General features: G+C 39.5%; 1 protein-coding gene across 6 annotated transcripts in view; it reads right to left on the bottom strand.

Moving 5' to 3' along the window:
* Window positions 1–1,725: 1,725 nt before the first annotated feature.
* The window catches only part of RNF170 (ring finger protein 170), a 38,098-nt gene continuing 16,664 nt past the window's right edge, over window positions 1,726–23,159 (bottom strand). For 5 of the 6 annotated variants that reach the window (XM_075556589.1, XM_075556587.1, XM_075556590.1 and 2 more), the window contains 5 exons: window positions 19,135–19,210; window positions 15,897–16,005; window positions 12,039–12,112; window positions 5,757–5,867; window positions 1,726–4,893 (listed from right to left, as the gene is read on the bottom strand). In XM_075556589.1, the coding sequence (XP_075412704.1) occupies window positions 4,624–4,893; window positions 5,757–5,867; window positions 12,039–12,112; window positions 15,897–16,005; window positions 19,135–19,210 (640 nt within the window). In that variant the 3' untranslated portion in view covers window positions 1,726–4,623. The remainder of the gene's footprint in view (window positions 4,894–5,756; window positions 5,868–12,038; window positions 12,113–15,896; window positions 16,006–19,134; window positions 19,211–23,159) is intronic. The other variant, XM_075556591.1, reaches the window with a different exon arrangement.

Below are 23,159 nucleotides of genomic sequence, written 5' to 3'. Positions count from 1 at the left end.
TAGCTAGCTGGGTTCAAGGTGTGATGGCTGCAGAGACAGAGGGGGCAGTCTTTGAGATAGATTTAGGAGGTAGGCAGGCCAGGGTGTGCCCATAGATTGAGCATGGAAATCAAGGAGGCATCAAGTTATGAAGGACTTTCAAGTTTCTGGCGTGAACAGTTAAGCGGGATAGATGGTGGTGCCATTGACTGCGATGCAAGTGGCCTTTAACTCCTTAGAGAACTCCTCCTAAAGAGAGCGGGCTTGGGTGTTGGAGTGATTTAGGAAGGTGGGTCAACCGCTGTAGGTTGCAGGACTGCAGGTGTGAGGGGCAGGCAGCATGCTGAGGTCTCCGGCTCATGCTCAGGAACCCTTGGACGTCTGTGGTCATTTATCAGTTTCAGCAAAAAGTCAGTTTGGTTGTGGGTTTTCCCTTACCCAAGTTCCTATTTTCATTCCCTGTGTCTTCTATCCATCACTTAGAAATGAAACATTTTTGTTATTTGTTGAATATAATCTTGATGTTCCCTGTACTGATTCAAAGTGGTAACTTTATTAGTATGGTGAATTGAATATAATCTTTATTTAATGAACTGAACTTTTCTTGGAAAAACTGCCCTAAAACTAAAATTTCACTTGGTGGCCTAAATATTAACTTACTTGCTTAAAATTTTTCTTTGGTTTTCCCCATCTATCAACTATGTTAAAAGACCCAGTGTCTGTTTTCTTTTTTCCCCCTTGTAAACATTTTGTAAATCTGAAATAATTGTTCCTTACCTGTCAAGGAGTGACTATAGGAAAAAGCATCTTTTTGTACTCAAAGACTATCGTGCCTTTAGAAAACCAATTCAAATGTCCCTTTAGAGTGGAACGTGTCCATTGCGGTTTAGACACACAGTGGAATACTAGAACCAGAGAAGCGCTACCCACAAGATGGGTAATCCTTAGACATGTAATGTTCAATGAAAGAAACCGGGTGCCATTAAACCATTGACTTTTTAGTTTGCAACCGAGTGCTTGACCTGTGCGCCACCAGGGACCCTTGAACGACAGACGTCAAACACAAAAGAAAATATATATTCTATTTTTTTTTTGAGTAGGAAAAAATAATGTGAAACTAGTTTGGAATGATAACCTTTGAGGGGGAGGAGTGGGAGGGACTTACAGGATGGTGGGAATTGATTGGTGTTGGGTTAAACAGGTATGTTGACTTATGTGACCCTTTTGACTGAGTTTTTTTTTCTATTTTTATTTTGTTTGACTGATAGTTTTAAAACTTTAATAAAAGCAGCTTATGAGACAAGTAAAATTACTGTCTTTTTTTTTTAAGTGAAAAAGAAGTGTATATATGCCTAAAAGCCTCGAGTGTCTCTTCTTGATCCCACCCACTTACAGGGTTAGGTGTTGCTGTTCAGTGAAATGGAAAGAGCTGGGGGACCCACTCAGGGAGGCGGAGGCTTACTGCAAACCTGAGGGAGTGGGGGCACAGACTTCTCAAATCTACAATCCAGATCATCAAAAAACGAGGGTGGGAAGGCAGGCTCAGGCTTAAACTCTCAATTTCAGATTTCCTAGATAGAATCCTTTGTCCTTACATCCCCTCTACCTTTTAAACTTTAAAGTCCACAAGGAAAATGAACTCGAAATGGCTGAGATACTGGATATCCATTACCGGGGAAGAACACCATTCAAAGAGTTGTGAATTTCAAAGTAAACTGTATCAAAGAAAAAGGAAAATAACACCAATTTAAAAATTGTACATATAGTAGTGCTTTTATTGAAAAGAATAAACTGTTTGACAAACTCTTAAGTTACAAAGTTTGAACCAAACCGCCATTCTCTACAACTCTGTGAGGTAGGTATCTGCAGAGCCACGAGGGGTCAGCCGGTCCTTCTCCTCAGGCCCTCTCAGAGGCCGGGGAGCACTTCACGGAGCCCTCTGTTCTAGAGGGCAGTTAGAGCAATTGAGTCACCTGCCTTGTTCCCCACAGAGCCCCCAAATATACTGTCTGCTCTTGGGGATGGGGGGGACCATGTTTTTGTGTCAGTTATAATATTGTTTTACACAAATGAACATTACTTGATTTCTATGATCATCTTCTACATCATAGAAGTGTTGTGATATTCAAAACACTGATTGCTTGAAACACTCTCGCGGATCCCCTCCAGTACTAGAATGAGGATGACATAATAAGTCTAAAATTCTGTGATGTCAGCATGTTCCTGCTTCAGTTTCATAGGATGTTACCTCATAGTGTTTTTGGATGCTTCAAAGTTGGGGGCAGTATACCTCTACTGGAAAAGTTACGTTAGAAGGAATTTTAAATATTACAATAAAATCTTCAAAAGCAGAAATGTGACACTTGGAGCAGAAAACATGCACAGAAAATAAACTCTCTTCAAAACATGGCATTGCTATAGCCGAATGCCCAACTTATAGTTGGTATGAAAAGTGTTCACACTGGCAAACAGCTGTGTAACAAATGCCCACTTACAGGTTGTAAGTTGGTGACTGCAGCTGTGCTTCCTCCATGAAATGTGCCACCCAATTAGATGTTTGATTTGCAAGTGGCAAGTCAGGAGTCGCCAAGTCTCTCTAGACCTTTCCCCCTCAAATGCCTAAGCTGCCCTACCCCAACAAAGCAAGAATGTATTCTAAAGCATGTGCAGAGGACCCCCTTGTCCCCGCTCCTCCCCGTTCAGCAATACCCTCACTACCTGAAAATTCCATCTAAACAACTTGTGCATGGATCCTACTAAGAGTCTGATTCTACTACGGCCACTTATTTGTTGCAAGGCTTCAGGCAAGACAACTTCGTAAGGATTTCCTTTTAACTATGGCCTGAGTAAAATGAAAAGCATGAGAAATGGCTTTCATTGTAATGTGCTATGTTTAAGTATTATTGTTTTTCTCCTAGAAGCACCAGCTTTGTTGTAAACCCACATTAGAAAAGTCTGATAATCATCCAGAATAGTCGATGGCTAATCTAATCAATTTTAGAAATCTGGGGGCAATCGATGACACAGATCTACATATAACCTCCTCTGTCAGAGATGGACAACAGAGAAGGGGGTGAAGGGAGACGTCAGGCAGTGTAAGAGATGACAAAATAATAATTTATAAATCATCAAGGGTTCATGAGGGAGGTAGGAGTGGGGAGGGAGGGGAAAAAAGAAAATGAGCTGATACCAAGGGCTCAAGTAGAAAGCAAATGTCTTGGGAGTTATGAGGGTAACAAATATACAAATGTGCTTGACATACAATGAATGTATGTATGGATTGCGATAAGTTATACGAGCCCCCAATAAAATGACTTAGAAAAAAAATCTGACCTATTTCCCATACTTCACTATGTATACTATGAGGCTCACTGACAATATTCCTATCCAGGATCACAGTTGGTAAAGCAAACACTGACTCATGGGTGTTTCTACCTTAAACACCAGCTGTGTTAACAGTCACCCAGAACAATGCCAGATGAAGTGAGTGCACAGGATTGTACAATACTTTGAGCATCTATTTTTTTCATACTGAAAACTTCAAGAGAGAGCATTAGACACATATACCATAATGATGGGGGGGAGGGGGGAAGAGGAAGATTTCTAATCATGTCAGATGTATTTGCTCATTCTTCACAGTGCTTTTAGACAATCAGTCTGGACTATGCTGCCATCTATAGACAGCATACTTACAAGTTTTTCTGACTGAATAGAAAACTAATCAAATTTGCCTATTTTATTGCTAATGATAAACCAGTAATTTCAAGTCAAATAATGTTTCTGACGCCCACAACCATGAAACTTCACGATCCTCAGAAAGGCATCCCAGTAGGATGTGCTTGTGGTTGTCACCCTTCCTTCTTGCAGAAGTCTCCATGTTGTAGATGAACATTTTTTGCATGCAACACATAAATGAGTGAACTCCTCCTGGTTGTAGTCCTTTCACTAGTTTCATATGCTCATCCTGTGAAAGGGCCGCACGTGTACTTGTTTAAGTGTCACAGTGGTGAATAGCCTGTGAGCTGACTGGACATCAATACTTTTCTTCTCTTAATAAAGCTGTTGCTTAACACTTGTTCTGGAAACCAGAATTTGACATCAAATTACAAAGCTCAAGTTTCTTCCTTTGCTTTCAGTTCAGAGCAAATAATGCCAAGATGGAAGAGAATTGCTCAAAAGGTGCAAAATTTAGTTAATATTAAAGAAAATTGATTCCCCCACTATTATATTTATATTTTATTGTAACAAAAATATTTAGATGGATTTCATAGCTGTATATTATTATAAAGAGAACTATTGAGAAAGCTGTACTGGATAACTGTACACTTAATGATACTACAAAGTCAATTAATATGAGTCCTTTTCCATTTTATACCAAAAAGAAATAAAAACATTCCTTTTTGCCATAGTTCCATATTCTTTCAGAGATTGACGGACAACACAGAATCAAGATCATTATGATTCGAGTTGAACCTGTAATGCACTAAAATTCCATGTACATGTTGTAAGGCATTTGTCAAACGATAATCAACTCTATCACACTGTTTTAAGTTTCTACGATAATAATCAAATGCCTTATCATACCAGGGATCGCTTTGTGTGAATTTAAACACTCGTTCAAATATCCTAGGAAGCCATCTTTCCTCATCTATTTAGCCTCTGTGTTATCACTTCTCGGTACATAATAGAGATGTAAATAAGCAACAGAAAGATTACAAAGAAGTCATCTAGAAAGCCTAAGATTCCAAACAAGGCCTCGGGGACAAAATCTAGAGGTGATATTAGATAGAAAAAAGCTCCCAGTAAGCACAGTATTATCCTGATTCGGAACATCCAGAAAAGGCCCCCGACTGAAAACATTTCCCTGAAGGCATGCCTCAATAAAGTGGGTAGATCCATAATTCTTTCCATGATCTGGTAAGAGAAGAAACAAACATAATTTGGTTCCTTATAATAATGTAGTTTTCTTTAACATTATATATATATATATATATATATAAATTGAATATGAACAGAATGACATAAACAGCGGCTTATGCATAAATGAAGAATTTCCATAGTTTGGACTAGTATGGTGAGGAAGAGGTATACATCACTCAGCATATTTTATCAAGTAAAAATGATCTTGAATAACTAAGATGATTTGCCAAACAAAGGCAAGGCAAGAGAGTTTAAAAAACAAACAAGGAGCATTGTAGATGGCGAGGGGAGAAATAGAACACAACTGTAAACATCCCTTCATAAGAAAACCGTATCTTAGAGTCACAGAGAAGTAAGTAATTTTACAGTCCCCTGCAGGTTCTCCAGAGAGCCCTGGGGGCAGTGAGTGAGTTACACATTAGCCCAGCAGCCGGCAGTCAGCAGTCCAAACCCGCAGGCTTCTCTGCCAGAAAAGACAAGACTTTTGACTCCTGTAACGAGCTGGAGTCTCCGAAACCTACCAGGGCAGTTTTGTCCTGTGGGATCGCTAAGAATCAGAATCGACCCGATGGCAGTGAGTTGTGTTCACTTTCTCACATTGTTTTTTCTGCTTCCTCTTACATAAAGAGGTCTTTGTAATGTCTTATTTTAAGGAAGGAAAAAATTAGCCCCCAGAAAGCTGTAAGTGATGAACAAAAATGAAGAAGAAAGTGAAATGAGCGAGAGTGATGCAACACACAGCAGCAGTGGGCTTCTCCCGAGCTGAGAGCAACCATTGTTGGCAGGTCTCCCTTTGGGAGAGAGGGCGCGTGGCCCTCTAAGGCTGACGCTGCCCCTGCTGCTCCGCGGTCACTTACCGATCTGGGCTGCCCGGAGAACCTCCGGTTGTAGTCATTCACATCGTGCCGCAGTCGCACAGCTTCCCGAGACGGATCGTCGCTACCAAATACAGGTAGGAGTAAAGTGACCTGCATGTCCAAGAAAACTTGTTAAACCTTCTTTCTATGTCATTAGGGGTTTTTTTTTTTTTTTTTTTTTACCATTTTGCGTTACTACTCAGTACACTGATAAAGGGTTTGAATTTATATTTTACTCATTTCTTTAATAAAGGGATCACAGGGCGGGATGCACACTATAACTGCCTTATAATAAAATACATTACAGAATGTATTTTGAACCATGGGCACTGTACCTAAGTACTGGTTCTACTATTTTCCTGTTCACACCATAGATCAGTAATCTGAACGTATAAGAATATGAGAAAAGTTTCAGGAGCAAAGTGAGAATAATATATTAGTATCATTTTGGGAGGAAACAAATTTAGAAATTCCTTTGAGGGGATTGTTAATTGAAGTAGATTCCTTATTCTGATCTTTGAAACATCTCTGCATGTTATCAACCTTAATACAAAGATCGAGTTATTGCAGGGACAAGTTCTCATACACCAGCTCACACAATAATTAGTGTAATAACCCTTGATAATGCTGTATATTATATACTACTTTCATCCTGCTGCCTCCATGGTAGTGTTAATGAAGATACACATAGCCCAAACCTTACTAAGATAATCTAAAGATGACAGGAAATTGTAAAATAAATATAGAAATATCACAACCCTTGTTTTACAAATGATCAGTGATGAGCCATACAATGAGAGAAAATTAGGACAGAGCAGTAACAGGTTTAGTTTAGTCGTTCAGCTACTATTTTTATTGACCAGCCTTTTGATTCCCATACAGAGTTCGCCTCGGACTCACAGGGGCAGCTCTATGCTGTCCTATAGGGTCGCTGTGGTTTGGCATCAACTCAACGGCAGTGAGTTTGCAGTTTCTTGGTTTAAGTTAAGCTATAGAAACAAGGGCTTCCAAACAACTCAACAAAGAAATGACTAAAAGCAGTAGTTGGTGGAAACAGCAGATTCAAACTTCTTTGTTCACAAATTTGTAATGAGAAGGCATGTGGTCAGTAGAATTAATTGGTTATTTATTATAGGTCAGACACTGCATTAAGTGCTGAGTATACAAAAAAGAAAGGCCCCATGGTGTGAGAGAAGGAGAAACAGACATTTTATATGGAGTCAATTACAAGGCGCTGCTCTAGGTGTTAGCAGCCCTGGTGGCATAGTAGCTTACAAGTTAGGCTGCTAGTTGCAAGGTCAGCAGTTCGAATCCATCAGCCAATCCATTGGAGAAAGATTTAAAGCCTTGCAAACACAGAGAGGCAGTTCTGCACTGTCCTATAGGATCACGATGAATCAAAACTGACTCGGTGGCAGTGAATGGAGTGGTGGTTATTAAATGATGGCATGTGAGGAGGCATCTCTCTCGTCTGGGGTGCTCAAAAAGCTTGAAACTGGGGTGAGTGGGGCTGTCTGAGTGTTAGTTTATGTGAGATGGGTAATGATGTGTCTTCTGGGCTGGGACCGGATTCCCAGTATTGTGTGGTTGCCCTCTATTTTATATAATTCTTTACCTCTGTATGTCAATAAAGCAGGATTAGTATAGTGTTATTTCAACTGACAGCCTTACAAGGGGAGTGTGACTCAAGTCCCACGCTTACTCTGGATGTACGGGGAGTTCCTCTGGAGGTAAGATCTGCAACTGAAGATAATTATGGATGGTCAGGGAAGGCTCTATCTCACTCTGGACTCTATGTCTGACGCATCATCATTTGACCTTTTGTTCTTAGACATGAAACCTGTGGCCTGCTACCTGACCTGTAGATTTTGGGATTTGCCAAGCTTACAGCCCAATACTGATTTTGGATTCGTCAGACCCTGCAACCACATGACTGTGAGCCATTTCTTTTAATTAAAAATTTCTCTCTCTTGCTTGGCACCCCCCTCAACTCCCCCCCCCCCACACGTTGGGAGAGAAGTAGTGGGTGTGTTCCTTAGGGGAACCAGATGGGGTTTATTTATGTCCATGACCATTTGATAAAGCAGGCCAATGAAACAGGAGGTGAAGCAGGTACCTGCCATTGCCTTGCCTCCAGGATGAGCCAGTAGCTATCCTATTCAAACAACTTTATCTCCACCTTATTTGCCTCTAGTCTCAATTTTTGGACAGTAGCAAGGCCTCAAGCAAAGCCAAATCCACTGCCTTTGAGTCTGACTTACAGCAATCCTAGAGGACAGAGGAGAACTGCCTCATGGGGTTCCTAAGGCTGGGACTTTCTTGAAGCAGACTGCCACATGTTTCTCCAGGAGTTGGGCTCACACTGACAAGCACTTGATTAATGGTCATGTGCTTTAACCAATGTGCCACCAGGGCTTCTGTAGAAAAGATACGACCCGTTAGTATATATACCCCATGACAATCCATGGACAGAACCAAGATGAAGGGACAGGTGGCAAGACTTGAGTCTTTAATGCCACACCGACTGCCCGGCCTCGGTGCCCTGCCAGATGGCAGAAGATGAGGAGGTGGCAATGGAAAAAAACCTACAGGGTTGTCTGCCAGGGGTCCACTCATCAGGTCAGCCCAGGAGGAGGGAGTCTCTCTTCCTCTCACTCACTGCTCCTCCTAACCACGTGGTGTAAAAAGTCCAGTGTAAAAGGGGCACACTTTGGAAATGTAGAAGCAGGAAGAGAAAGATCCAGATCTCACACTCTGCTACCAAACAGAGTAGGCAGATGAGGGAAGTGGATAAGAAGAATAAAGCGTGTTTTTTAACAATATATACTAAATGGTTTTAGCTGTATAAAGCCCAAATATCAGGCAAAACTAAACAGCAGATGCTTGTAGAGGTAATACAATGATAAAGAACATCAAAGAAATGTTTATCAGAAAAGTCATATAGTGATAACCAAGGGTGGGGTTGGTGGTGGGGGCTCAGATTTAGAAGCTTAGCAGGAGCTTCTAGGGCTAAAAGATTAGTTTCTTTGTTATGTGTGCTCTTCTATATACCCACATTTGTTTTACTTCATTAATTAAAAAAATTATTCATTCTACCATTTAAAAAAATGTTTGGTCCTCTGAGGGTTGAAATATTTTTAGAAATCCTTTTATTAGGGTCTCTTAGAGCTCTTAGCACAATCCGTCCATTGTGTCAAGCACATTAGTACATAAGTTGCCATCATCATTTTCAAAACATTTTCTTTCTACCTGAGCCCTTGGTACCAGCTCCTCTTTTTATTCTTTCCCCTCCCTCATGAACCCTTGACAATTTATAAATTATTGTTTGATTTTTTTCAAATGTCTTATGCTGATCACTGTCTCCCTTCACCCACTTTTCTGTTGTCCGTCACCGCTCAGTTTCCCTTCACTACCCCCCTCTTCCCTTACCCTCCTAGTATCGCTACTCTCATTATTGGTCGTGAGGGGTTTATCTGTCCTGGATTCCCTGTGTTGTGAGCTCTTATTTGTACCAGTGCATGCTCTGGTCTAGCCGGATTTGTAAGGTAGAATTGGGGTCATGACAGTGGGGGGTAGGAAGCATTAAAGACCTAGAGGAAAGTTGCGTGTTTCATCGGTATTATATTGAACTCTGACTGGCTTCTCTTTCCCTTGTGACCCTTCTGTAAGAGGAGGTCCAATTGACCACAGATGGGCTTTGGGTCTCCACTCTACCCTGCCCCTCATTCACATTGATGTGATTTTTTTTGGGGGGGGGTCTTTGATGCCTGATACCTGATCCCATCAACACTTCAAGATCACTCAGGCTGGTGTGCTTTTTCCGTGTGGGCTTTGTTTCTTCTCAGCTAGATGGCCACTTGTTTATCTTCAAGCCTTTAAGACCCCAGTCACTATATATTTTGATAACTAGGCACCATCAGCTTTCTTCACATGTGCTTATGTACCCATTTTATCTTCAGCGATCGTGTAAGGGAATGTGAGCATCACAGAGTACCGGGTTAGTAGAACAAAATGTTCTTGCGTTGAGGGAGTACTTGAGTGGAAGCCCAATGTCTGTTTGCTACCTCAATACTTAACATATTAATTATATGTACATAGATCTATTCCCCTATCATTATATATAAACATATTTACATATATACATGCCTGTAATTAGATCTCTATAAATGCCTCCTAGTTCTTTCCTCTATTTCCTTTTACTTTCCTCTTGTCCCACTATAATGTTTAGCCTTCATTCTGGTTTTGGTAATTCCTCTCAACTACATTGCCCTTGATCAAGCCCCACTCCCCCACCCCCAAGGCATCCTATGCCCTCCTCACCATCAATTTTAGATTGCTTGTTCTTCCCTTGTCCTGGATTTGTTGGCACACCCATTCCTTTCCCCCACCTCCTCTTTCCAATGTCTACCCCCTACCCCCCTCAGAACTTTTGGTCCTGTCGTTTTCTCCTCCAGATTGTTTATCCCGCCTATCCTATATAGAGAGACATGCAGAGACAATAATAAGCACAAAACAAAGCAAAGCGAAACATAACAACAAAAGAAAGCAAAAGCAACAAAGTCAACAGCATAAAAAGAGAAATCTTTACAAAATCCTCCTATTGTTGTTTTAGTAGGGGTACAAGAAATAGCCAAAGTAAATGTACACATACAGTTTGACATCTTTACTTGGTAGCTCTCTATACTTAAAAAAAAACAAACAACTTTCTGGACCTAGTTTTGGGTACTGGAAGATTTCCTAAGGAAATGCTACCATTTTAATGTTCCTTAACTTCTTATCAGAAATGTGTATGTTTTTATTTTAAATTAAAAGCTAAAACAATTATAATAGGAAATTATGAAAAACTGTGCACAACTGATAGAAGTGCCCTGATTTGATAAATTTACTAATTAAATACTAGCAACTTAAAGTTTTGCAGATTAGTATTGTGCTTTTCCAGTAGAACCAGAGAGGTTGACAAATGTCAACTTTCAGACCCTTTCAGTTTTCTCATCTGTGCTGACCCCTGCTCTGCACATCAGTGTTACAAGGACATGCTGCCTCCCTTTGGAAGCAGCTTCTACACACTAGCATGCTCCATCCAGACTGTTCTGGTAGTTCAAGATGGCTATGTCGCCAACAGAACTGGCATACTATACAAAATTATGGTTCATTATTTGAAGCTCTCTAGGATTTGACAAGGAAAGAGAAAGTTCAAGGAAACAAAAAAGTACATATTTTACAGTTGATTAGTACTGCAACAAAAACCTGTTGGAATGTTGGGGAGATACATTTAGCAGGTATTCCATACAACAAAGAGGATCTTAAAGAGAATTCCCTCTTCTCTATGTCTTAAGAGTAGTTTCAAAATATATAGTTATACAATTTTTGGATAAGTAAAGTTCTGCTAGAAGTAACAAAATAGTTCACAGTTTAGATAAACTTGTGAAGTAAAATTGCTTAATGTGGCTTTTCTATCCATAATTCCTTTTGTGATGTGTTATAAATTCTAGCCTCCATATTTGAGGTTATAATCCCTTTTTAGAGGGAATTCTTTGTTCTGCTAATGGGCAGGATAGAGTGGGATGTATTGTGAGTCTCCACCTTACTAGTAGATGTGATTCAAGTCATTAGCCTTTACTTCCATAGGGGTGTGGTCTGCTGAGAAACAAAAATCCTCCTCCATCAAAGCCCTTCCTCTGTGATTGGAAGCAGAGAGAAGTCCTGGGACCCTCAAGGAAGCAGAGTCACCAGGGGAGCTGCAGTGGGAGAGACCATGCCACTGTGAGACTGGAGGCTGAGGCACGGAGACAGGGCAGAGCAGCAGCACCAAAGACCGTGGACCTGTGAGACAGAGCAGTGGAAGAGCTCCTTCCCAGAGGCTGAGGCCAAAGGAGAGGCTGAGGACTAGAGACTTGGCTGCTGGCTGAGAGATACGGCTGTGGATATGATTAAGGATATGACTATCTTTAATGATTTCTGATTCTAGATTCCTTAATCCCCTTAATCATGAGCATTGTCTGTGATTTCTATGTTGTCATTGAACGGATTATTGAACCCAGCAAAGAAGCAGACTACCATGGGAAGAATGGCCCGTGTGAAAATAGGGTAATGGATGGCGGGTAGAAGTGTGTCTGATGTCTCCCTCATGGCAGTAAGCCTTGGGCTGATGAGGAGATAGGATTTTCCTCCCTGCTGAAACCAGAGAAAGTAAGATAAGGTCTCCTAACAGTTTTTGAGCTATAAAAAAAAATGTATAATGCTCACTAGCATAAAGAATGCTTTCAGAATATAAAACATTACCGTTTGTCTGCAAATTGGACAGCTGATGGCCCCAAGCCATGACCCATACCGCCAGTACGCAATAATGCAAGTACCTAATGGGGGAAAACATACTGATGGTTTAAAGTCCATAGTCCTTGAGTACATTTTAAAATAAGTCTTATTTATTTCAAAATGCTTTTCTTTTTGTGTTCACCCTACCCCTTAAAATTATATGCAATTTTAATTCCAAGTCATAGAAAAATATTTTAATTGAAACTTCTAGTTAAGCTACATTCTTACACATTAAAAGCAGGCATGTATTTCAATATAAGAAAACCAATCAATACAAATATACACATCAATAGTTAATTTTCATATCTAATAGCAGAGGTTCTTTCATATGTGGAGATCCAGTTGTCCAAGCACCATTGATTAAAGAGACCATTTGTTCCCTGTTGAATAGACTTCGCACTCTTGACCATCGAGGGATGGACTTATTTCTGGACTCTGGGGCTCTATTTCCTTGGTCTGTCATTAAACCAGTAACACACTTTTGTTTACAATAGTTTTTTCATATACGTTAAAATCTGGAAGTATGAGTTCTACTACTTGGTTCTGCTTTTTCAAGATTGTTTCCACTATTCAGGACCCTCTGGAATTCTATATAAGCTTGAAGACTAGTTTTTTCCATTTCTGCAAAGAAGGGTGTTAGAATTTTGATTGGAATTGCATTTAATCTGTAGATCACTTGGGATCATACTGACACCTTTAAAATATTAACCCTTCCCATACATGAACACAGGTTGTCTTTTACTTAAATCTTTTTTCATTCATCCATGTTTCATAGTTTCATTGTACCAACTTTCACTAATCTATACCTGGTTAAATTTATTCCTACATGTTTTTTGTTTGGCTGGTTGGTTTATGTTGTTTGTGTGTTTTCACTGCTATTATAAGTAGTTTGCATAATTTTTTTCCACTTTGTTCATTGCCAGTGTACTGATTATTGATTGATGTTTGTTGATCCTAAAACTTTGTTGACTTCATTCTAAGCTCTAATAGCTTTCCTGTGGGTTCTTTTGGGTTTTCTATGTACAGGATGATGCCACCTGCCAATAGAGATTAGTTTTGCTTCTTTCTTTTTGATTTGGATACTTTTTAGTTCTCTTACTTGCCTGATTGCTCTAGCTAGAACTTCTAGTATGAGTTTGATCTTACAGGTAATGTTTTTCATTTTTTCTACTGAGTATGATGTTAGCTGTGGATTTTTCATAAATGTCCTTGATCATAGAGTGACTTCCTTTCCATTTCTAGTTTATTGAGTGTTTTTATCATGAAAGAGGGTGTTGGGATTTGGCAAATGAACACTGAAAATATTATACTAAGTGAAATAACGGTGACTCAAAAGGACAGACACTGTGTGATCCCACTTATGTGAAACCCTAGAACACACCAATGCCAAAAGACAAGTTTAAATGGCTCCCTGGGGCTGAAAAGGGAATAAAATATGGAGTTTCACTGCTTAGAGGGCACTGAGTTCCCATTCGAAACAATGGAAAACTTTAGGAATGCAGTGGTGAACTGTACACTTAAAGGTAAAATGATACGCTTTTTTTGGTAATATGTATCTTGCCACAATTTTTTAAAAAGGATTAACTGTCTGGATGCTGTGATGCCACACAGACAATAACATATTTTTGTAGGAAATAAATAAAATAATTACACATCATTGTAAATATGAAAACCAACAAGTTACAGTATATAACGTCTGCTCTAAATTTAGTATATGTGGTATAAAAACATTTTTTTAAATTCCTTTAGTAGTTTTAAATGGTATGCTATCATAGTATCAACTATAATAATCAAATATCACAATATAGAGTAATTGAGTAATAGGGGCAAGAAATCAACGCATACAGAGATAACTTGCTTCAAGCCCTAGAAATATTTATAATCCAGTTCCCTAATTAAGCCAACTCTTGGGCTAATGGGTATATTTTTTCCCTTGCAGATACCAATAAGGAAGACAACAACTAACGGTGTTTGACTATGAGTTTATCTGTAAGGTGAGCAGGAGCACAGTCCTCACAGGACTGCAAGAAATGAGACAACGTGCTATTGGAAAGGAAGATGTGGTGACGCCTGTCCCCACTGTTACTCTCAGCTCGCTGTATGGATTAGAGCTGTAGTTCAGACACAGGGACTGGGCTAAAATGCTCGTCTTCGCCGTATGCGTGGCATTCATGTATTTGAATTACCACTCAAACAAACACATTTCTGTTGATTGAGAAGTGGGTTTTAACCTCTACACCCACAGACACTAAATAAAAGTGGCCAACAAGTAGAACAGGATTTATCAGAAGCCATCTACCCTCTTACCTCAGACCCAGAGGTAAAACCAGGAACACAATACAGCTATCTTTCACTTGACTGGGTCGTCCACTTAGTGCATTACCTAAGCCTGGCAAATAGACTTCACCTCGCCTGCCAAGCCTCACTGATTGCTGACGCCTGCGTGGAGCACTGTGCTGACAGGATGACTGAGTGCCAGAGTGACTGGGAACATCTCCCTGCGGTGTGGGAGGAGAAAGCAGGGACATGGATGCCACAGAACTGCCTTTAATGGCCTTGGATTCTTCCCACCTGATCTTTCATTATTTTGCTGCTCAGTATTTCCAACCGAAAAATGAAGACAAAGGATAAAATAACTGTTTACTATTTTTTGTTAAGCAAAAAACCTTAGGGAAGAGGTTGAAATTAATCAATAAGGGGAGAATAAGATTGGTCGCTCTTTGATAAATGAGCACACATATAGAAAACTGTTTATTAGGGCGTGGATTTGAAATGCTTCAGGCATCCCTGACAGCACTGTCCCAAAGAATTCTATGTGATGAAGCCTTTTAGATGAAACATACAAATGGGAAAAGGCAATTCATAAAATCCTTGTATGGACTAAAAAAACCATACTGAAAAAACTAAGCCTGTTGCCATCAAGTTGATTCTAACTCATACTGACCCTATGGGGCAGGGTAGAACTACGCCGTAAGGTTTCCAAGACTGCAATCCTTACGGAAGCAGACTGCCAGCGTTGTCTCCTTTTTGTTAGTAGCTGAGCACCATAAGATCAGTGTATACTGCATCTGAAAACAGTATTTATGTCTCCACATAAGGAAACGATTAGGACATCTTCCAAAAGAAAGACAGAGTAACCACCACCAGAGGCACAGTCATTTAAGTAGAGGGGAGTCCTCAGACTGTTGGCCATGTGGGAGCCATCAGTCAGGCAGCACTACCGGCCATGGGGCTGACAAGAAGCCCGAGATCTCAAACCTGGCTTTGTTACTTAACAGCTGGATTACCCTTTGCAAAGTTCCTTGTATCTTTGAGCTCCAGATTCCTCCTGTGAGGTTAGATAAGATGAAGTGCTCAGCACAAAGCAGGCATTTAATAAGTGACACCTCTCCTTCAATCACGTATAACCACAGTGAACAATGCTCAAGTGAAACTCATTCTGCGAAATCTTCCTGAAGGATTAGGAGAAAACAATGGGCGAGGGGTGCAGAAACACCCTTACCAATACGGAGTACAAAAAACTCCTATGCTCTAAGTTTCTCATTCTTTCTCCCCAGCTCTCTTGAGGTCACAGACAAAGAGGTTAAGTACTTTTGCACTAACTTGGAGTAAGAAGCCGTAGCAGTGCCAAGGGCAAGTCTTAGGCTGTGTTCTTGTCCTGGGAAGCATGGACATAAATAAACCCTCCAACAAGTGATGAGATTGCGGAAGGCAGGGGTGAGAATACTAAATAAGGGAAAGCGAGATCTAGGAATCCAGCCTTTGTACAAGTATGAGACTAGATCTTAGCAGCCATGTTCACCAAGTGTCGCACTGTTTACTCACCGCAGAAAAGATGTCCGCAGTTGGTTTCCACAGGGAAGGAGGCCTGGTGTAAACAGATTGGACAGTACATGTCAGTGTAGAACTGCTGGCGAGCAGCAACAGGAGCATCCTGATGAGAATGAGAAAACACACATACACATTCACATGGGACACATGGGCTTTGAAAGATATATATATATATATAAATCATTTTATTTGGGGCTCGTACAACTTATCAAAATCCATATATACATCCACTGTGTCAAGCACATTTGTTGCCATCATCATTCTGAAAACATTTGCTTTCTACTTGAGCCCTTGGTATCAGCTCCTTATAGCTTTGTGTCAAATTACACTTCAGAATATAGCTGACTATGTGCTCGCACAAGATTTTACAATGTGCACCCACAGTTCCAAGGTACAGGTTGGAAAGTCATGCGAGTAATGTAGTATTACTTCAGCTACTCTGCACCTTCTTTCCCAAGGTCAATTTAAAAATAAAAACCTAGATTAACTCAAGAATTTCTCGTTTGTACTACTAGAATGAGTCAGCTATTTTCAATGACTCGTTATCCACAAGGCTGACCTAATGAACACACTGAGGAATAAGAAGTGTGAAACTCTTTTTGAAGTCTTTGCTCTTTTTCATTTTTCACATTGCACTTGGACAGATATTGCAGTATATTGTACCTTACAGAAGACCAGGGATACACTTCCAGAGAAGATTATTTGGTCATTTTGAAAGTAGAAAACTTAAGACTACTACAATGTGAATGTAAATCCTTCTACAAAGATTAATACATTTCAACAGGCTTCTCAGTTACCTCCTTCTTGTGATTAAAATAAGACTACTGAGCAGAACAGAATCATCAATATGAGATGCATGCAGGCATCAGAAATCTCACTAGAGTCTAACTGCATGACAACAGGGACTTTCATCTGAAGGATTTATCTGTAATACCCCAGCACCTACAAAATAGTATTTCGTGTATTTCAGTGAAAAAGCTTATCTGTCAAAATGTTTTATGGTGCTTAATAGGCAGATTATAAACAAAGTATTTAAAACATCAAATTTTAAAAATAATATAAAAATAAAAACATCTGGGGGATGGACAACAGAAAAGCGGGTGAAGGAAGATGTCAGACAGTGTAAGACATGACAAAATAATAATAATTTATGAATTATCAGAGTTCATGAGGGAGGTGGGGCGGGAAGGGAAGGGGAAGATGACAAGCTGACACCAAGGGCTCACACAGAAAGCAAATGTTTTGAGAATGATGATGGCAACAAATGTATAAATGTGTCTGACACAATGGATGGGTGTATGGGCTGTGATAAGAGTTGTACAAGTCCCTAAAAAATGATTTTTAAAAAAATAAATAAAAACATCAAATTACTTTTTTAAATGAATGAATTTGCTAAGTATGAAATACTTTTAACTATAAATGGAATAAAAGATTTTTATTTTTATTTGTAACTAAATTCCTATTTCCTAAAGTACTGGCATATTCTGTAAACCAAGGTTATAATGTATAGGAGTCTTGCACATTTGTTTTCATGCTGCAAAAAAGAAAAGCACCGCTCTTCATGCCCCCTTCTCTATCTCTGCCGCCCTTCATGGTTCTGTAGACTTCACAAAAATTAAATTACTGGCATTGTCCAATATAAATTTCTGTAATACTGGGACTCTCTAGCTACACTGTGCGAAATGGTAGCCACTTGTGACTACTGAGTACCTGAAATGCTGTTAAAAAACTCCAAGCTCAGTGCCCTTGAGTCAGTTCTGATGCTTTCTTTTCTCAACAGTCTAGTCTTCTCTGGGGAACTAAGAAGAGTTGGCCCTCGTTAGTACTTGGACGAGAGACTGCCTGGGAATATCAGGTAAGATGCGGTTAGTAGACTAAAATGAGAATTTTTCTTATTATTTAACTTTAATTCATTTAAATAGCCACGTGTGGCTGGCTTGGGACTGTGGAAGAGCACAAAGTTAGATGAAGCCACTAGCTGGATTCAAATCCAGGAGTCAGAAGAGCCATGAAAGATGAATGGGGTATTGGCAAAGACACCTGCAAGATGCACTTCAATCCAGGACTTCGTCATAGCCGAGCTATTCGTGTATGAATAAGAGCAAAGTGGGAATAATAACTACCTTCCTTTCTGGTGGGCTGCTTGAAGATTAAGAAAATAGCTGTACGAGAAGTCACTTTGTGAGCTTTAAAGCGCTACACCAGCAAGAATTACTGATAACAATAGGTTTGGACCAGAATACTAGTAACAATTATTCTTGCATCGATGAATTGAAATTCCATGAGAGTAGACACTCAATAGGTATTTGGTGAATGGATAAATTATAAACCTCTGACTGGAACCTGAGTTTGCTTGATGGGTAGGAAAGCAAATCTTTCCCTTTCATGTTTTCATGTTAGTTATTTCAGAATGAAGGGGTAGCATATCCAACTTCTAGAGCCTTCATAAAGTATGCTACATTCTGGATTTTAAGCTAGTCCCCTTCTTTGCCTTAACAATGTTAGCCTGACCAAGGAAGAAAACAAGGCACACAGCTCTCTCTCCTAGTAATTTCCAGTAAACCTCAGGGATTATACATATTAGAAAGAATAGTTTTCCACTAAATTTCATTAAGACCTTACAAGGATCCACATGTGACCTCCTCCCTGGGAGACGGACGGCAGAGAAGGGGTGGGGGGAAAGGGAGACTCTGGATAGGGCAAGATATGACAAAATAACAATCTATAAATTATCAAAGGCTCATGAAGGAGGGGGAAGCGGGGAGGGAGGGGGAAAAAAAAAGAGGACCTGATGCAAAAAAAAGAGGGGGAAAAAAAAAGAGGACCTGATGCTCCTTAAGTGGAGCGCAAATGTTTTGAAAATGATTAGGGCAAAGAATGTACGGATGTGCTTTATACAATTGATGTATGTATATGTATGGATTGTGATAAGAGTTGTATGAACCCCTAATAAAATGTAAAAAAATAAAATAAAATATTAAAACAATTTCATTAAGGCCAATTAGCGATTATTTCCTCACACTAAAATAAATACTAGAGAAACTTTCTTTTAAAGGAAGTTAAAAATCAAACATAAAATTATCAGAATAGATTAAGACTAAACATTTGCCTGATCTGAAATGTACAAGACAGCACAAGGTAATTTAGACCGGGAGAAAAGCCCTGGTTTCTAAATCAACATCGAAATGTTTCCTCACGATTTCATATGCGTGTATTTCTATAACCATAGTACCTGTTCTGTTTGAAGTTGTTCCCGAAGCTCCCTTACTAGTTCTTGGTTTTCTGGGTGAATGTTGTGTCGGACATTTCTGTTGAATAAAATATAATAAACTTGAATAAAAGATATGATCAATTTTCTATAATTCTGATTTTTGAGAACTATTGGTTCTCAGAACTATTGATAACTTAATATATATAAATGATTGCAAGCAGCTGCACTCCAATCCCAGGAGTTAACAGTTTAGGCTATTCTGTGGTGCATTCTTCTAAGATCACTGATCTTTGGCTTATGGTAGGTTTTAAGCAAGTCATGAAATTCAATGGTGTAATATCCAGGGGAAGTACTAGTGGTATGCTTTCAAATAAATAAGGATGGTTAGCACATTTACTTTACAAGAAAAATGTCTTTAAAGTAATTAGCTATATAAATCCACATATAATACATTTGATTACTTTTCTACATCAAGTTTTTATTTTCTCCTAAGTTTTCTCTTATAAAGGGAAGGGTCAAGGAAAAACAGAAACTAAAATGATCTAATGAAGAAAAAACATTAGCATTTCAACATTGACCATTATAATGGAGAACCAACGGGAAAGGACATATGAGTATGGAAATTAGAAGCCCACAAAATCCCAACCTTACTTTACAGAAGAGCCTACGCTAGTGGGTGACTGAATATCCAATAAAGTAAACAACTCTAAATCAATAGCCTAATGGGAGATGAAAAATGGAGACAATCCATCTTACAATTATTCCCTTTCAGGAAAATAAAATTAAATTTTAGACAAGGAAACCAGTATAACCATTAGTTCAGAGAGGGCAGAAATACAATTTCAAATCAAATGGCTAACAAGAAGGTCAACATATAGGTAATGAAACTAAGAAGTCTGTTTAAAATCTTTAAGTTTTGCTTACTTTTAAATATTTTACATTCTTATAACAAACTGATCTATGAAAGATAGCTATCTGTAGATGAAACAGTCTATCAAGGAACAACAAAAATAACCATCTCGTTTAAACACTAGGAAATATCTAGTCCATGAGCATTGGTGGCATTGTGAGCTACGCATTGGGCTATTAAACACAAGGTCAGTGGCTCAAGCCCAATGGCTAAGCTGCGGGGAAAAGATAAGGGTTTTTTTTAGTGGATAATCCCTCAAAAGTATACAGCTTATTCCTTCTTCATAATATGTTCTTAGTTTGAAAGCTCCACTGAAAACTGTTCACGTTAGGTACTGGAATATAAGTGACATAGCTTCTAGGATCACAGCAAGTCATCATCGTACAACCAACTGGCAGACAAATGGTAAACAGAGTTCAGATAATGGGATCATTAAAACAGAGTGAAAGTGAGGCTGGAAAATCTGGGATGTATGTCATCAGAGCCATTCAGAAAGGACCAGGCATTTGCCACTGAGTCAGTCTAAAGTCACATGCCAAGAAACACTAATACACAAAGTAGATTCACTGTTAGTGCATTTATGACCCCTCGTTGTACAATGAAGGGGGAAATGCAAACCACCCTATCAGTTAAGTTGCTGTGGACCTGTAAAGGAGCCGCAAACCTCTTACATGGGAGGTGGGGAGGGAGAATGATACCCAAACCCTGAGACAAAGAAAGAAGGTAGAATCTAAGTTTACAAGTGTACCAAAGTTTGTGGTTTGTACATTAAAACCCATACCAGACCCTCTAGACAAGCTTCTGACATATCAATTAATGGCAGCTACAATTAGGAGATTAAACAGAATGAAAAACAAATTTTAAAAGATTTAAAATAAATAAATTATATGACTGAAAACATCAAAGAAGCATTAAAAAGATATTCAGTTGCTTTATTTCAATTCTAACTTACTAATAATTCTGCATCCCCTGGTTAAGTGATTCCAGTAGCTAACGGAAGTTGAAATTTGAAGAATTGGAAAGGAGCAGAAATCAATGTCCCAATCAGTCATATGAGATTTAAGATATTCTCTAAATAATGGGAAGCCCCTCAGCTAATTTGAAAAAAAAAACAAAAAAACACATGTCTAAAATTGGGCAAAATCTCATCACTGACATTCATCTTGTAGCCTTAATATTGCCATAAAGATAAACAAAACTGCTCTTCCAGAAAAGAAGTTCTCGTCATATTTACAGACACATCTAACAGTTCCATTCCTGAAGCTAAATAGCTCCAAATCGCAACCATTTTTATACGATTGTTCCCAGGTCTCTTTCCATTCTGAAAGTTTTCCAGTTTAAAATATTTGCCCCAAACTAAATATAATCCAGATATGGCCTTTAATTATTTTGATTAATAAAGTCTAATACTATTAAATGTTTAGTATTTACTACATCTGTACAAGAATGGTTTGTTCTAATGTGCCACTCTATGATACCCACCTCCCTGACATGATCGTTGAAGACAAAAGGGTGCATATGCAAATGTGGGGAAGAAAGCTGATGGTGCCTTGCTATCAAGAGATATAGCATCTAGCAACGAATGTATAAGAGTGCTTTGCTCAATTGATGTACGTATGGATTGTGATAAGAGTTGTATGAGCCCCAATAAAAAGATTTATTAATTAAAAAAAAAGATATAGCATCTGGGATATTAAAGCTTGTAGTTAAACAAGTGGCAGTCTAGCAGGGAAACAACAAAGCCCACACTGAAAAAGCATACCAGGCTGTGTGATCAAGAGGTGTTGATGGGAAGAGCTATCAGAAGTTCAAAAAGCATGCATCCAAATTGATATGAAGGGGCCTGGATGTAGTAGAGACCCAAAGTCCACCAGCAAGACAATTGGACAGCTCCTTTTAGGAGGGCCTCACAGAATGGAAGACAAACTCAGGGTACAGTGTGGCACTGATGAAACCCACAGCTATCCTCTAGTTCAGCGGTTCTCAACCTGGGGGTCACGACCCCTTTAGGGATCAAACGACCCTTTCACAGGGGTCGCCTAAGACCATATTTCCGATGGTCTTAGGAACTGAAACACTGCTCCTCTATCCATCTCCAGGTGGGTCTGCCCACTGTATTAAAGGGTTGCAGCATTAGGAAGGTTGAGAACCACTGCTCTAGTTCTTTAAGATTTCCTCCCTATACTATTATGGTCAGTACATGATATACCTCATTGATCATGTTAGAGTTGCGTATGTTCATTTGTACATTTTAGATTGCTCAGTACATGGTAGTCAAGATGAATGACCCCTCAGAGGCACTGACAGAAGTAAGGATTCCCTGAGAGAGGTGGGGAAAAGGTAAAGGGGAAGAAGGAAGTTGATAGCATTGATGATTATATAGCCCCACTGATGGGATTGAACAACAGAAATATATGGGAAGGTAAGGAATATATTGGAATGAGTAAGATATGTCAATAAAATATTTTAAAAAGTGGGCCCCTGCACAAGCACTCCCTCAACACAAGAATACTTTGTTCTAACAATTCGGCAGTCTGAGATGCTCACCTGCCCGGCACAATTGCTGAAGACAATGGGTGCACAAGCAAATGTGGTGAATAAAGTTGATGGTGCCCAGCTACCAAAAGATATAGCACCTGAAGTCTTAAAAACCTGAAGATAAACAAGCAGCCATCTAGCTGAGAGGCAACAAAACCCACATGGAAGAAGCACACCAGCCTGTCCCGACTCGATCGCTGAGGACAAAGTGGGTGCATAAGCAAAAGTAGTGAAGAAAGCTGATGGTGCCCGGCTATCATTATGATATAGCATCTGGGGACTTAAAGGCTTGAAGACAATCAGGCGTCCATCTAGCTAAGAAACAACAAAGCCAACATGGAAGAAGCACGCCAGCCTATCCCGACACGAATGCTGAAGACAAAGCAGGTGCATTGGAAAATGCGGTGAAGAAAGCTAATGGTGCCCAGTTGTCAAAATATATAGAATCTGGGGTCCCATAGGGTGGAAGATAAACAAGGGGTCATCTAACTGAGAAACAACAAAGCCCACATGAAAAATGTACACCAGCCTGTGAGACGACAAGGCGTCGAAGGGCTCAGGTATCAGGCATCAAAGACACACCCACAAAAAATAATCA

The sequence above is a fragment of the Tenrec ecaudatus genome, chromosome 8 (assembly GCF_050624435.1).
Source record: "Tenrec ecaudatus isolate mTenEca1 chromosome 8, mTenEca1.hap1, whole genome shotgun sequence".
Taxonomy (NCBI): Eukaryota; Metazoa; Chordata; class Mammalia; order Afrosoricida; family Tenrecidae; genus Tenrec; species Tenrec ecaudatus.
The sequence above is the reverse complement of the archived record's forward strand: the minus strand, read 5'-3'. Positions and strand labels throughout refer to the sequence as shown.